The 17,014-nt window shown below is 41.5% G+C and overlaps 1 protein-coding gene across 1 annotated transcript; it reads left to right on the forward strand.

Moving 5' to 3' along the window:
• The first annotated feature begins 12,185 nt into the window (after positions 1-12,185).
• Positions 12,186-13,850, forward strand: LOC149274440 (frizzled-2). Its single transcript, XM_089505464.1, has one exon. The coding sequence runs from the start codon at positions 12,186-12,188 to the stop codon at positions 13,848-13,850; it is 1,665 nt and encodes a 554-aa protein (XP_089361590.1).
• Positions 13,851-17,014: the final 3,164 nt, after the last annotated feature.

Raw genomic sequence — 17,014 nt, forward strand, 5'->3', positions numbered from 1 at the left:
AAAAAGAACTGAGTATACTATAAACTGTCTGGGACTGGAGCCCCAGGTATGCTGAGGCCCAATTTGGTTTGGTCCACTCATGTAGCCAAGTCTCAGCAAAAGTGCGGCAGCTGTTTTTTTCACAAAGAAAACTTTTTATCCACCAAAAATAAAGACCGGTAACTCAATCTTATTTAAACTAGCGTTAGAGCGCCCTCTGCTGGTCATGCGAGTCCACAGGTGTGTTTTCCATCCTGGAACAATGGGGGGCTTGTGCTCTGTCCGCTGTGGGCTTCCAAGCGTCTCTTTTCTTCTTAAAAGAACAAATGGAAAATAACTAGTATCATTAGAGTGGTATTTCAATGATTACAAATCCAGTACTAGTACGTATATAGATTTAGAATATTATTTATGAGAATATTTATATTAATATGTGTATCATTTGTTAATTTAATTCCAGATTATCCTCTTATTTATTAATAGCTGTATATATATTAACCATGATTTATTTTACTACCACTTAAATAATAGTCTTGTAAAATAACCAAATGAATTTATTACAACTACCTATAGCTTGTGCCTTTTGTTTTTCAATCATTGGAATTGTTTGGCAGGAGTGCATATTTTACCCCAGGGATGACAAGCTATCTAATCAATATCCAGTCCTGATGTTATCCTCCTTTTAAGCCCACACTTCCAGATGATGGAAATTACATTTGACTTTATTCTTAGGATATAATAGTCAAATCGAGAAAATTCTACTCTCAGGGAAGAGAAAATGAGATAATACTTTTTAATTTAAGCATTTCAAGTTGGCTTTACTATAAAGCGATTACGGTCTCATGTAATTTCTAAAGACTTCCACGAGGGGGAGCTAAAGTACCATACAGTGCCAATGGGTCAATGTTAGAGCAGTAGTGGAAGATTATTATTTGTATTATTATTATTTGTATTATTATTATTGTTGTTGTTGTTGTTCTGTGTTCCAATAGGTTACATACATTTGTATATTATGCTTAAATTCAGGATGAAAGCACCTATATGTTTGTTAGGGTAGTTATGAGGAGCTTTAACAGTCTGAAAATGAGTTGTTTGTGCACAATTAAAAGAATCCCTTTGTAGATCATCACAACTTTTGGTGGGGTTTTCTATAGCCTTAATTTCGTTCCTAGGGATTCCTAGCCCCCTGGGGTAATTACTGTGTACAGCACTGGGGCTTATTACTGTATACAGCACTGGGGGTTATTTTTACCGTATACAGCCCCTGGGGGGTTATTACTGTGTACAGCACTGGGGGTTATTACAGTATATACGCAACAATCTTAGCTGCTAGAACCTTCTTGTCACTGATACAACCACCACACTACCTCTCTGTGTCTTATGTTTGTCACCCCATTCCCTCAAGATTCTAAGCTTGGCGCCGAGCCTCTCCACCTAATGTATCGGTTTGTCTTAGTCTGTCAATTCTCGTCTTGTCAGACCCCTTGAATATTTGTATTGTATTAAGCACTGCATAAACTGTTGGCGCTATATAAATAAAAGATAATAATAATAATAAATTCCTTTGTAGTTTCGAGAAGTGAAATCCGCTGTTTGTGGCTGATGTGTAACAGATTGCATCGATCTTGGCAAGGATCAAAACTCCATAGAAGAGACGGTGTGATGTAGAAGACTCCATCTGACAACCTCAAGAGGATGTTGTTTGATCTGTACTTATCAAATCACTCACTGAAAAGATGGATGGCTCAGAAAACAAAAGTCACTAAAACATTTTACAGTTTCTTGGAATTTCAGAAGCCATTAAGCACAGGACCTGGCAATAAAGCTCTTGGATTCCTGGACAGATGACGGGATGTCCCGTCAATCAAAAGCTTTGGTTTTCCCAAAATTTCTCCACTTAATGACTCACAATGTTCGGCAATATAAGCTTATATATAATATTTATTTATAAATATATATATATATAAATATATATATATATAGTTTATGCCTTATGGCTGGCACAAGTTATTGTTCACAGTTAAGGCCCACAAACTGAATCTTTGCATACGAATATGAAACAAGATCCCAAATATTGTGGTGAGTATCCATAGTAAGATGTGCTGCTCATACGATGTATTGTGCACTAGTGGTGTCTTCTCAACGGTAAATCGAGTAAAAAGGATTCTCTCGTGCCGGCATTGGAACTAAAACTTTGTAGGAACCGTTCATTGGAACATTTGTAAAGCCGCAGGAACCTCAACAGGTAGGGTTTTCCTACACAAAATATGACATGTTTCTTCTCCTAGATCTCCTTATTGTTTTATAGAACCCTTTAATATTTCACACTTTTTTCTTTCTGCTCTGTTTCCCAGAATTCCACGCTCCAGAGAAGACTTGTCCTCGTTCTGTGAGGGCACCTTGGGGCTAATCCCTTCCATTCTACCCCCCTGACAGATGTCACAGGGATCTAAGCTGCCAGGAACAATGACATCCCTTTCAAGTCTAAGTGTCCCCATCTCCGTCTGACAGGGGCCACAGCACAGCCACAAAGATCCCCTGTGCTGGCAGCTGAGATCTGCATGGCGTGCCCAGCCCCGACGAAAGAACCTCATTAACTTGCAATTACTGACTCACAATACAGGGGCCCCAGTTCTCCCACTGCAGAGTGCTTCTAAAACCATAAGAAAAACCTGCACTTTCATGAAAACACCCTTCCCCCTCTCTGCCTTCCTATATGGGACTGGGATTAACCCTTTAGCAGTCTGAGCTGAAAGGAAATTCTCGGAATTAAGTGATTTCTTTAAATAGGAAATATAATATATACACAGGGAGTACTCATAGTACCGCAAGGAGTAATGGTGAAAGGGTATGTGGAGGTTATATGGAGTAATACTGGGGTTTATGTATTTATTTGAAGTAATACGAGCTATAGGGAGGGTAATATAGAGAAATAGGAGGAGTTATAAGGAGTAATAGGAGGAGTTATAGGGAGGGATTACATGGAGTAATAGGAGGAGTTATAGGGAGGGTTGCGCTGAAATGGCCAAGAACCATTTATAGTTCAATTGATTGAAAAACTCAATTGATTGTCACAGGGAACAGTTGCCATCACAGCTCTTGGCTACGATCTTTGTGTCAGAGGCCAGCATTACCTAATAAATTTCCTGTCCCGGAATTCTCTACCTTCTCCCCGTTCCCCCTGCCACATTAAAAGGCTAGCTGAACCAATCAACCACAATCAGCGACTTGTGTTGTGAAGTTGAAATGTTTCAATTTATGAAGATTCACCTACATAGAATGTTCTAGCATGGAACGCGTGTCGTTTCATATCCGAAAGGGAAGAAACCCAGACCCCACCCCACCGCCAACTAAAGATTCACTAATATTGCACTTTTACTGAAAGAAGGTTTGTTTTGGAAAAGATCCTTTGAACGATAATAGCAGCCTCCACATGTTTTGTTTTTGATTTTAGTAAATGATGCGTCTCGATCATCTGTCTCTGCTCTCCTCTCCACACCCCCTCCTCTCTATGTCGAACACTCTCTTTCCACACTCACACACACACTCTCCCCTCCCTGTCTCTCTCCCTGGCCCCTAATCCCTCTCTCTCAGTGGGAAGGATTAGCACAACCATTCACTGAACTTCCTTAGCATGCTGAACCGCACAGCGTTCAATGGTGGAGCCTGGCGGGGTTCTTGTCGGACATGCAGGCTGGTCCCTCTCCCCTGCCGAGAAGGTCAAGGTGCATCCAAAGCCCGAACTTACCCTCTCTGAAGGCATTAACTACGTAATTTCAAGAGCACTGCAATGATTTATTTAAAATTCCATAAAACAACTATCAAAGCTTTATGAAAACATACATTTCTACACATTATCTCTCTTCATAAATAACCCCCCCATAGTAATAACTCATAAATACCCCATACATTCATCCTAATGGCACGAAAAGCCAATGTGAAATGCTCCCTCCACTCCAGTACCAGGTCCTTGTGGTGGCAGAGGCAGACTATTCTTTGGCTCCATGACTTGAACCAACGCCTGGCATGCCTTGTGCCATAGTACGGCTTTCTTATCAACCTCAGGCTCTCCATAGAACGTAACACCTCGTCTCCCTCCTATCCTGGTCATACGTGTTCCAAAAAACAAAAGGTTTCCATCTATGATGTTTACCTATCATACCGTGATCCGGGACTGATTTCCATGCTTGGCATGTTGAGAACATTTTAAGGTCAACCTGTGTTTTTGGTGGGGAACTTAGCCAGAAATGGTCCAATGTATTTCCCAGCAGTCCTGCTAAAAATGAATGCGTGCTCCTCGCCATGCGTCAGACATTACTACTTGTGGGATGCCATAGAAACAACAGAATTTGACGGCAGATTAGAACCCAACTAGTCTGCAGTATAAAGTCAGAATCTAAGAGTGGATAACCTGGTACCTTTCACAGGATCACTCCCCAATCGAATAGCACCTACGGAAGAATTTATGATGTGTTAGGAAATCAGCCCTACCCTGATTCCACTTGCCATCATGATGCGCTCCAGAACTTGAGAGTTTTTTGCATGTTTTCATTCTTGTGATATCGCAAAGAAGTAACACATGATTTGTCTGCAGTTTAGAGTTTATACCTATCTTACGATTGTTACCAAGACAGAATATTAACCCGTGTCTGCCACAATATTTGGATAGCTGGCCGTTTGTCTGGAAGCAGCTGTCTTTCTCTGGAACTGGCAAACTTGATGAATGAGGACCAGAGGTTGAAGTGTCCCCTTCTCCCCATGAGGGTTAGTAGAGGTCAAAATCCATGAGGGCCAGTAACCCAGGCTTTTAACCTCTTCACAAGAATGAGAGGCTCCAAAGAGTGGGGACAGCATGAACATAATAACACACAGTGGGTGCCAATTCATCATCCACAGCACATTGTATAGACAGGTGATAGAATGGGGTCGAAATGACACAGGAGTGACCATGGATTACAGACATGCTTCCCAGAAACAATATACACAGCTGTATCTAATGTGTTAATTATCCCCTTCTCGTATATCACATTATTCTGTGTCACCCTTCTGCATAATTCCACTTATTACTCAATATGCTTCCTCCCTATAACTCCTCCTATTACTCCATATAACCCTTCCTATAACGCCTCCTATTACTCCACATAACTCCTCCCTATAACTCCTCCTATTACTCCATATAACCCTTCCTATAACGCCTCCTATTACTCCATATAACCCTCCCTATAACTCCTCTTATTACTCCATATAATCGCCCCATATAACTCCTCCCATTACTCAATATAACTCCTCCCTATAACCCTTTCCTATAACGTCACTGATTACGCCATATAACCTCTTCCAATAACCCAATACAACCCCCATAACCATCTCATATTACTCTATATATCCCCTCCCTATATCTCCTCCTATTACTCCATATAACATCTTCCTATAACAGCGACATTGCAAGAGCCGTTGTTTTGTGCCTTTATGCTTTACAGAGATATCCCCAGCTTCAGACACCAGCATCCTAAGCGAAGTCTCGGTGGCACGGTGCGGCCTTGCAATGAGTCCTTGTAATGGTCTGTAAATAAGATCCTCTGTTTGTATTTGAAATGTTTGTAATTCCAAACTCAGCAGGCAGAGCCTCCCCTGAGAGAGGAGGTGAGGGCAGACAGAGGGGGAAGGGGGTATAGAGAGGGGGAGGAACAGAGGGAGAGAGGCAGCAGACTGATAAACAAGAGAAAAATGAGGGCAAGACAGATACAGAAACCTGGACCTTCATCTATGAGCATACCTGGGAACTCTCAGGGTTTCTGCCCCACTCTGAGGATGAAGGGGCAGATTCTTAGGGACTAAAAATTACTCTTTCCTATTCTACACTACCGTGATCATAAATACGACTCCTGCTTTTGTTCCCAGTATGTTATGGTTGATACCTCTGCTTGAACGCAGGTGTCTCAATTATGTGTATCTTTAAATAATGACAAGTCAAGGTTTCCATGAGGACCGTTGTTAGATCCATTTGGGTAAAATATTTGGCGAGTCTCTACATAGAATCTTCACGATGGGCTATTAAAGGTTTTTTTTTTTCCAAGAGTCCCAGGGATGTCTATGATGAGCCAAGTAATACTAGAAAATCCCTCCTACCAGCTTCTTGTGTTTTTTAATGTAATGCCAGAATGCAACTGGGGAGTTAGAATTTGACCCAAAAAGAACTATTCATTAAGTATTCTCTGGCATCAATACATGAGAATGATTTCGGGGTCCTCGCTGCCTCCAGGCTCATCAACCATGCAAACCATCAAGCACCCCATGAAAACAAAATATTAGCATACATGGTATCAATGGAAGGTTTTATTAGACCTCTATGTAAAGCATTAGTTAGGCCTCACCTAAAGTACGCAACTCAGATTTGGTCACAATTCATAAGAAAGATGTGACTGAATTGTCCTCTCGCAGTCCATTTCACATGAGTGGCCCCATTTCTCTGGGAAATGCAAGAAGTAGAAGCTTTACCAGAGAGCAACGCAGGAGAAGACCATGCTTGGTCACTGTAGGTCCCCGGTTGGAGCAGAGGGATTTGGGAAGACTTCATTTTAGTACATTAGGGGATTATTCTCAATGAGCTAGGCTGGCTGGATAACATCCCCAAAATGATCCTTCTCCAGAAAGGATTGAAGGACAACTTGGAAGTGGAACTCGCTGGTGGCTTGACTACTTTGTAGGAAAATGCAAGGAAAGCATTCTTAAAGGTCTGAAGGGAAATTAGCTGGGGTTTTATGCGATCCCAATTGAGACCCCATTGGTGTTCCCGGGAACCCAAGTGAAGTGGGGGACGCTGGGTGCTGCTCACTGAATGGCGAATTCCCAGAGAATGATAAATTGCATAAAATAGAAGAGGTTGTGAGTTGGCTTACGCTTTATTTGAGCTAATAGTCAGTAGACCGGACACCTTTTACGTTTGGTGAAGTGTAACAAGATCTTTTTTTACATGGATGTTCAAATTCTGTTTAAACATTTCCTTACGGATATCTCTTTTTGGGTGTTCTGATTGAGGTTGCACACATGAATGAATCCGTTGGTCTGTTTGCAAACTTTCCTCCAACTTCTCTTATATCCGGCAACATAGCGGTCATCCGGCCTCTATCGTCCCCATAGGTGAAAACCCAACCGCCTACACTGCCTTTTGTAAAATCCGGCCAGGGCTGAGGCAGGATCTGATGGTGTAGAACATATATTCTTATACCGTATAGACACAAAGAATGCATGCGATAACTATCATGGTATAATATCAATATAGACTGAGTACAAACCATATTTCTTCTTTGTTAAATCTGCCAATTCTTGTATAATACCTAATTATACAAAAAACAGACAGAAAACATGACATATAAGGCTATATGCTATCCATGTGATGTTACATTCTTCGATGATACAACAAGGTTCTATTGGTGGCTAGAGTATGCCAAGTCCTTGAGCAATATCGTTTCCAATAGACGTACATTACTGGGGAAAAGGCGTCTCAAAAAAAAACAGGGAAAACATTGAAGTTCAAGTATGAGAGAGACCCTGGGGGAATATAAAAAAAGGTGTTCTACATGTGAAGAAATCAAAGAAGTTGTGAGACCTTCTTGAAGCATCGAAGAACCAGTACGACCGCTTTCTGTAGCCAGCTCGGAATGCCAGGCTGGAGACCGGGGGTTAGCGCCGGTATCTGCTGTGTATACACGGTCTCTTAGGAGAGTTAAGACACACGTAGACAGGTGTACCCCTGCCTGTCTCGGCCATAGTACCTTTCCTGCAGTAAATCAGTCAATCTGCAGCCCCATATTCACATCCCCAAAGAGTCTTTGATTTTCTGAAGCTGAGGTACACCTCCCCCCCTCTACCCCACCCAACCCTATGGTTTCAATTACCTTCTGAAGTCACAGGGGCCTCTCTACAGAAAGCGCCCTCATTCTTACCTCAGCCTCGGAGACGAGCTAGAGTTACAGGAAAGAGGGAGAGGAGAAGGAGGAGGGGGGGAGGGGGTTGGGGAGGAATAGTTGAGGAAGGACAAGCCAGGATTCAATAAAATGAGCAGGAGAGATGGAAACCAAGCACTGGGAAAAGGTAGATCCCGAGGAGACCCTCATTAGATATAGACTCAAGATCTGATAAGATCCTGCTCCATTCACTCCCCCGCTGCCTGCGAGACAATCAACTTTACAAGATATTGCGGCTTATTTTATAGTTGTGATTTATTTTATGGGGCAATTTACAGAACTATTAGATAGCAGTAGTTCTATTAAAGCGAACAGGCCCCCAATTTAAAAGGAGGGATAATTAAAGGAAATATATATAATGAGGCTACATTAAAATTAACTTCGGAACTTTGGAACGTTTTGGGGGAAATTATAATATAATGCAACGAGTGGGCGTACAAAATAAGCAAACGGCTTATAAGCTGCCCCCTCCTTAGAGGAAATACAGTTTCCGAATATAATGATAGCGCTATAATGTATCTATAAAATAAAGGGGGATCGTTAGTACTGATTTCCTTGGTCTGGAATATCTGTTAAATTATTTTTCCCATCCCGTGTAGATAATACCTAATCTATACCTAATGTACAGACCTTAAATATTCCTCGGCCTTGTTTCAGTTTTGGGAGCCATATGCCTATCCTGTGCTAGTTTAAATCTACTTAATGTATGAGTCTCTACTACTAGTGCCGGAAAGCAGTTCCACTTATCTACCACCCTCTCAGTAAAGTAACACTTTCCTACAATACATTAGGAAGGGGCTATATGGGTGTTTTATATAGGGCATCCTAAGGAGTTATAGGGACAGGTTTTATCGAGTTATAGAAGGGATTATAGAGTGGAGTTATATGAAGTAACAGAAGGAGCTTTAAGAAGAGTTTATGTGTTTAGGAGTTATATGTAATATAATAGGAGGAGTTATAGGGAGGGCTTATATGGCATAATCATTGAAGTTATATAGAGTAAGGGGGGGTTATAAGGAGGGTTTATATGGAGTGTTAGTGGAGGTATCGGAAGTAATAGGAAGATTTATATGTAGGGGTTATATGGAGTAATAGGAGGAGTTATAGGAAGGGTTATATGGAGTAATAGGAGGGGTTATAGGGAGGAGTTATGTGGAGTAATAGGAAACGATATAGGGAGGGTTATATGGAGTAACAGGAGTTGCAGGGAGGGTTATATAGAGTATTAGAGGAGGTATAGGAAGTAATAGGAGGAGTTATAGGGAGGGTTATATGGAGTAATAGGAGGAGTTATAGGGAGGGGTCACATTATGTAATATACATTATAGTGATTTATATGAGAATCAGAGGATATATTTAAGTCATAATAGTTGCAGAACAGTTTATCTGTAAACACATCTCTCTCTCTGTGCCCCTCAGGCATCCTTTCCACAACATCCTACGAAGGAGGGGGGGGGATATGAGGAAACCTTAACACACAGCCCGAGGGTCTGCAAATCATAAACAGGACGCTGGCAGCCTATATATAAACACCAGCCACGTCTCACCCCATACATCACCCCAAGCAGTCTGGGGGATAAACGAGGCAGACAGAAAAAAAAGAACCAGGACAAATATATATATTTGACATCCTATGTTTAAGGTTTTCACATCCTCGCTGTAACGACTAGCGCCTGGTCTTTTCTCCTGTGTTGCATCCCTTATCTAACATCTTCAGGTAAACGCATTCTGAAAACAGTCATTACCTTCAGTTAATGTCTTCCGTCCTGCGCACTCCTGCTTGAGATAAGGACTAATTTACCTCTAAGAGGACACAGCAGCCTCGCTGGAGCCAAAATTCCTAAAGTCCCTTCCACATCCCTATAAAACCAAACCAAGGACTCCGGTTTATCTCTGAGTGCCAGGGTCTCCATACTATGCTGGAGCATAGAAGGTGGAACATTTCTGGATGGAATGTGTTATAATTATAACTATTGTCTAATCACCGCACATTGCCTTCAAAATCCTCCTAACACTCAAGGCTCTTCAGCCCTCATCTTCATTCTCATGTCATCTCTGATACCCTGCCATATACCTTCACGGCGTCTACGCTCCATCCATAGTGGGCGTCTTTCTGCCCCTTTAACAGCTACTCCTCCATCACATCTAAAGGTCTTCACTGTCGCTGCTCCATATCTCTGGGACTCCCTACCACTTGCAAAACATTATTTCACATACACATACAGAACTTCCACCCCCTGAGTGTCTCCGTTTGTCTACCAGCACCCTACTACTACTTAGACTGTAAGCTCTGTGGGCAGGGACCTACTCCCCAAAAGCTTTGTACACTATGTTACTTATTTTATGACTGAACTTATTGTACCTCCTCTTCCTTAAACCGTAACCTATAAAGTGATAACCAAATCTATTAGCGCTCAGTAACTAAAAATATACACGCAGGGTCATCCATGACTGCATTGCAAAGCACCCCTTGATTGGATAAATCCATTGCTTGCTATGGTGATAAGACAGCTTTTTCAAAGTTTGCACCCAAATCACATTTATTACTGGCACTTATATATATATATATATGTATTTGTTATTTTAGTTTGTTTTTCTTTGTTTTGCAAGTTATGTATACATCTACTGATACTTAGTAAATAAAATGTATCATTATCAATCATAACGAATACCAATAATAATGATAATAATAGATGATTAAAGAAATACAGGAATTAGATATTTCTCTTGCTAAACTGTTATTGAGCTAAAATACCTACGAAATACAGGTATTTGTTAACATAATTACATGTAATTCAAATTATGTAACATACTACTTGCTTTGTCCTGTCCACCCATTGTACAGCGCTACGTAATTTGATGGCGCTATATAAAACAATAAATACTAATAATTATATATATATATCTCAAATAAGGGATGGAATAAGTTTCTGGATACAAAGGTATTATCATAAGAAACTTTTTCCAAACTACTATATATACACACAATGATATATTAAAGATATATATAGATATATAGATATATATATAGATAGATAGATATATATATATATATATATATATATATATATATATATATATATATATATATATATATAGTGTATGCAGTGATATATACATAGGGAGACATATATAGACTGTCCAGTAATGGATGTCAGATATAAGAGATAATGTAGTATTTAGGGGTTGGGAATGAAGACCACCCAAGTATAACAAACTGGTAGGAGGCTCTGGAAAGCTCAGGGTTCATCAGTAAATGGACTGAGTGTGAAATAGGATGAGTTTGGGGGGGGGGGGGTCTCTGTTCTTTTCTGGTATTGCTCCAGGATTAGGGCTGGGAGTTGACTGGGAGATTCGGGATGGGGGGAATATTGGTTAAAGTTATGGTTAGTGGCTGTTGGACTGGGTGGAATTTTGTGTGATGGGTGCATTGGGGTAGTTTAGAGATCGCATTCCTATGGAGTGAAGGGAGAGGGCTGTATAGGGTGGGTATTAGGAGAGAAATAAGATACGGGTTAGTTGTACTTTATGGGATGGGGGTAGGGTCGGAGAGTTCCCTGATCCTATAGACATGCTGCTGATTATCCAGAGGGGAGAGACATACCCCCCCTCCTCAGTCTCAGTGCTGGCATCTGATTGGCGAAGGGGACTTTTTGGGGAAGGGTTTTGGGACTTGGAAAGGGGGGTGGAGGGCGGTTTCAAGGCGGCCCCTAACTTTTGGCTAAAGAGGAGAATCCGGTCCCGGGACAGAGGGCGCCTTGAAACAGATTGTCCAGAAGTGAGGAGTAGAGAAGCGAAGCACAAAGAGAAAGTGATCCGGTGCAGAACCTAAAGGGAGCGGAGTCGGGACATCCCGAGTGATCAGATTGGAGCTGGACGTGCAGACACCGATCTAACTCCCAGAATCCGAGGGAGGAATTCCGAACTCACAACAGAACCAGGTGAGGGGACACGGGGCAGCCCTGGCCAGCAGCACGGGAATGGAGTGACCCGGGACAACTCAATGAAATCTGGAGGGCGAAAGGAAGACGTGCAGACCTAAATTTAATCCGAATTTAATGAACTGGGACAGTTTATTTTCTCGACACAGAATCTAGAGACTTAAACCAATCAGATCCAGCAGACGTGGACTTGCTGTTTGTGGTGTCTCCATCTGACTTTACTGCTGACTCAAATTATTTCCACTAATCTTTTGAAGACAAAGAAAACTCCTCATAAAACATTAACTCCTGAGCAACCATGGAGGGTGCCACCAGAGTCACCCCTCTTCTAGTCCTATGTCACCTTCTTGCTCTGTGCCTCCTAGCCTCAGCCCAGCTTCATGGTGAAAAGGGTATCTCGGTGCCCGAGCATGGCTTCTGCCAACCAATCTCCATTCCGCTCTGCACAGACATTGCCTACAATCAAACCATCATGCCTAATCTCTTGGGTCACACCAACCAAGAGGATGCTGGGCTTGAGGTCCACCAGTTCTACCCACTTGTGAAGGTCCAGTGTTCTTCCGAGCTGCGATTCTTTCTCTGCTCCATGTATGCGCCAGTCTGCACAGTCCTGGAACAGGCCATCCCTCCGTGCAGGTCTATATGTGAGCGGGCGCGTCATGGATGTGAGGCCCTTATGAACAAGTTTGGCTTCCAGTGGCCAGAAAGACTGAGGTGTGAAAATTTCCCTCGCCAAGGCACAGAACAGATTTGTGTAGGGCAGAACCACTCAGAAGATGGTGGTCCCACACTTTTGACCACTAGTCCTCCCCTCCATGGAACACCAGGGCCAGCCATCTATGCGACACTCGATCACCCCTTCCATTGCCCTCGAGTGCTAAAGGTCCCCAGCTACCTCAACTATAGGTTTCTGGGAGAGAAGGACTGTGCAGCTCCATGTGAACCATCCAAGAGTGACGGGTTCATGTTTTTTAGCCAGGAGGAGATACAGTTTGCGCGAGTTTGGATCCTCATCTGGTCTGTGCTTTGCTGTGCCTCAACCTTCTTCACAGTGACTACCTACCTGGTGGACATGCAGAGGTTCCGGTATCCTGAGAGACCAATCATTTTCCTGTCTGGGTGCTACACCATGGTGTCAGTGGCCTACATTGCAGGTTTTGTGCTTCAGGACAAGGTTGTATGCAACGAGGCCTTCACTGATGATGGCTACAAAACCGTGGTGCAGGGAACCAAGAAGGAGGGATGTACTATTCTTTTCATGATGTTATACTTTTTTAGCATGGCAAGCTCCATCTGGTGGGTGATCCTCTCTTTGACCTGGTTCCTGGCAGCAGGGATGAAGTGGGGCCACGAGGCAATAGAAGCCAACTCCCAATATTTCCACCTTGCTGCTTGGGCAGTCCCAGCTGTGAAGACCATTACGATCCTGGCTATGGGGCAGATAGATGGAGACCTCCTAAGTGGAGTGTGTTTTGTGGGACTTAATAGCATCGATCCCCTGAGAGGATTTGTGCTAGCCCCCCTCTTTGTCTACCTCTTCATTGGAACCTCATTCCTCCTGGCTGGCTTCGTATCCCTATTCAGAATCAGAACAATCATGAAGCATGATGGTACTAAAACAGAAAAGTTGGAGAGGCTCATGGTGAGGATTGGCGTGTTTAGTGTCCTCTACACAGTTCCAGCCACAATTGTAATTGCATGCTACTTCTATGAACAGGCATTCAGGGAACATTGGGAACGTAGCTGGGTAAGCCAGAATTGCAAGAGCTTGGCTATCCCTTGCCCCCTTCAGTACACCCCAAGAATGACCCCTGACTTTACAGTCTACATGATTAAGTATCTGATGACCCTCATTGTTGGCATCACCTCTGGCTTCTGGATCTGGTCAGGCAAGACTCTACACTCATGGAGAAAGTTTTACACCAGACTGACCAACAGCAAACATGGGGAGACTACAGTTTGAGAATCATAGACTGCTGGTGGGAATTTGTCCTACCTGTGATCTGGGCCACCATTGACTGTTTACTGTCAAAACCATGTTTTATCTCGATCCCACTTCATTGACATCTCATATGGTCTGTCATTTTCTATATGATATGTTTAGTTGCATCACATCGGAGTTGTAATTTTGACTGTAAATAGATTTTTTTGTAAATTATATATTTCTATTTAAAACATGGGGCTAGTAAATTGGACACACACACAATTTCATTGGAAGAAGATTCACCTCCCTCCTCCTCCAACTATTTCATTAACTTGGCAGTGCCTTCTCTATAACTGGAGTCATGTAGACTGACGTCTTGGCTCCTAGTGGATTCATACCGTATGCCTTTCGTTCATTGTCACCACAAAGCATTGGGAATTGTATTGATTTCCTCTCGGTCGCTAACGTTTTTATTGGGATCCCACAAAAGAACTAGATGATTCATCTGAATTTAGTGTGTAAAATGGAACCCTGACATTCTTGTAACACAGGAGTTGCCCTGGTTGTGCCGAGCAGGGCACCTTTAGGGGGGGAGGGGAGGAGGTTTGTTTCCCTCATTGGATTTTCCCCATTTCTCCTTGTTTTTTTTTTTGTAATGCATGATTTGTTAAAAGAACAGTCACATTTAAACAACTCTATACATTTAATTTTGTGACTGGAAACATTGTTTTTTGACCTGGGGATGTACGGATTGGTGGTACGATCCAGACATTTGCAGGAAACTGGTGTCTCACGGACTGAGGGAGAAGGATATTCACTAATTAAGTTCTGAAGACTCTACGAGACACTACTTAGCCTTATGGGCATCCACTGAGAACCAGCTTTCCACTCCCCATCCTTGGATAAATATAATTTTGTTGATGTGTTTTAATGCTTTTTTTCTATGTAATTTTATTATTTTTGGGTTTTCTTTTAAATAAAAAAATACAATATTTTTTGTTAATAATAATCAAGAACCTCTTCTCTTTTATAATTGCATCTGCGTCTAATGTATAGTATTGTATATGCACACTTATTAATCATTTTAGTGCTGTTGTAAGTTTACAAATCAGAAAGCACGAAAAAAATAGCAAACTATCTGATTTTTTTTTTTTTTTATGAAGTCACAGGCCTGCAAATTTGCTAAATTAGCCATCAAGTAGAAAAAAATCTCGATTTGGTTGATTTTCTTATAAGTCACAGGATACACACATGTCGATTTTGAATAAAACCGTCTTGCAAAAAAAACAAAAACAATTAAATGATAACAAGAAAAAACCTAGTTAAATGTTTATTATATATAAATGTAAAGTAAAAATACAAACAGGAATGTAAAGATTTGCCATAACTTTACATTTATATTCATGAGAGAACATTTATAAAATGTGTTCAATTTTGGAAATGACTTAATTGTTTGCAATCAGAGCAGGTAGAAAATTTTAATTTTTGACTCTTAGGAGGATAGAAGTTGCCAAACTGGCACAAACCTTAAAGAATAACCCCCAAAAATACAGAGCAGCAAGTCTATATAATCGTAACTTTCATCTTATCGATATAGTTATTAATTATAGGAATTATTAATGGTTCTCTAAATCAAAACTCGGTAGGTATTAACCAAAAAATAAACACATTTAGATTTGTAACTTGCACTGATCAGATAATCTCTCTCTTCTCATTGAATGAACAAGTAATAGTAAGTATCATTTTTATATATTTATTTAAAGGGATACTAATGTGCAAAATGAATATGTATTATAAAATATCAGGTATAATATGTACCGATGCATAAAAAGCATGCCTCGTTTGAAAGTAAAGTTGCAAGGAAACACCGCATACAATAACATGTTTTGGACCCGCGTATAAAACACACCCATTCCTAAGTGCTTTAGAATAGAGGAAAGAGTTACCAAAACATCTATACATTGCGCAAGAAGAAGAGAATAAAAGACTTGTCTGTTCTTTACGTACACAGATGATACGTGATTGCAAGCTCTAGTGTACTTCTCAAGACTAAACATTCACAGCGCACTGAATCGGAATGAAGGAGTGATCTCTAAACCCATCCATTTATCTCCATGGTAGAAACCCAGAGGCTTACTAACAAACTGATCATTTCCAGGCATAGATCCTACTATGGGGCTTCACTCCCTCCCTAAACCTGATGTCCCCGTGCACAGCAAACGTAATATATAAATAAGGCACTATTCCCATCCACATTCTGTTTTTGCTCAGCTTCATATATTGTCATTTTAGCACATTTAACGTTAGGCCTGACCCAAGATTTCCAAGGGAAGAGAAGAGACACCCCACCCCGCGTACGCGTGCATTTTGGCACTCCTGCTGATTTCAATGGGAACGCTTTCCTGCGTGGGGATTGAGACAGAGCGCATCAAGAAGCCCAAATGGCCAAATGGGCCGGTATCAGGGAAACCCAAAGGGGCTTTTCAGAGGACGGGGGGGGGGGGGGGGTGCAGCTCCCAGGTATAAGTGTTTCAATTTAAACTCGTTAAATCTCTATGTCTAGGTACACTATGAGAAAGTGAGTGAGTTTATCTCACCCTTCATACATTGTTTTCTCTATGAGAATGAATGGAATCTCACCTGTTTTACTCTGGATAATAGCAACAAATGGTGTTTAACCACCTTTTTTCTTTTAACAGTAAAATCCTGAGAGCACAGACACTGGTGCTTTAAACCCCCTGGATTCAAATACTTAATATTTCTCCACAGAAGCAGGGCCAGATAGACCAAACCTATATATACCAGATCTATCTATCTATATCTGTGCATATATATATATATGCGCGCGTATCTTAAAGTGGCAGGAGCTGGGTGATCACATCCCCTGTTAGGCAAAGGTGCTTGGAAGAGAAGTCTCCAGTAGCCCTGAAAAACCCCCGGTTTTGTTTCTCTTTGTTCAACTAAGTTTAACTTAACATCGGATCTGGACGTCCCCAATGTAAAAAGAGGTGATATTTGGTTGATGTCCAAACACCACTCAGAGTTGAGTTTAGTTAGTTGGTGTCCCTCTGAGTTGATTTAACCAGACACATTCTATTGTTTAACTCAAGGCACTATTATAAGAACCCAGTGTGTTTGTCAAGTAGATCGAGCCAAAGATAACCTATGCAAAACATATGCAAACAAAAAACTTTCTGGACACA

Source organism: Sceloporus occidentalis, unplaced genomic scaffold (assembly GCF_023333645.1).
Source record: "Sceloporus occidentalis isolate IW3139 unplaced genomic scaffold, rSceOcc1.0.p SCAF_330, whole genome shotgun sequence".
NCBI lineage: Eukaryota > Metazoa > Chordata > Lepidosauria > Squamata > Phrynosomatidae > Sceloporus > Sceloporus occidentalis.

Excerpts from the sequence above, each read along its gene's own strand:
- LOC149274440 (XM_089505464.1), top strand. The coding sequence starts at position 12,186 with ATGGAGGGTGCCACCAGAGTCACCCCTCTTCTAGTCCTATGTCACCTT.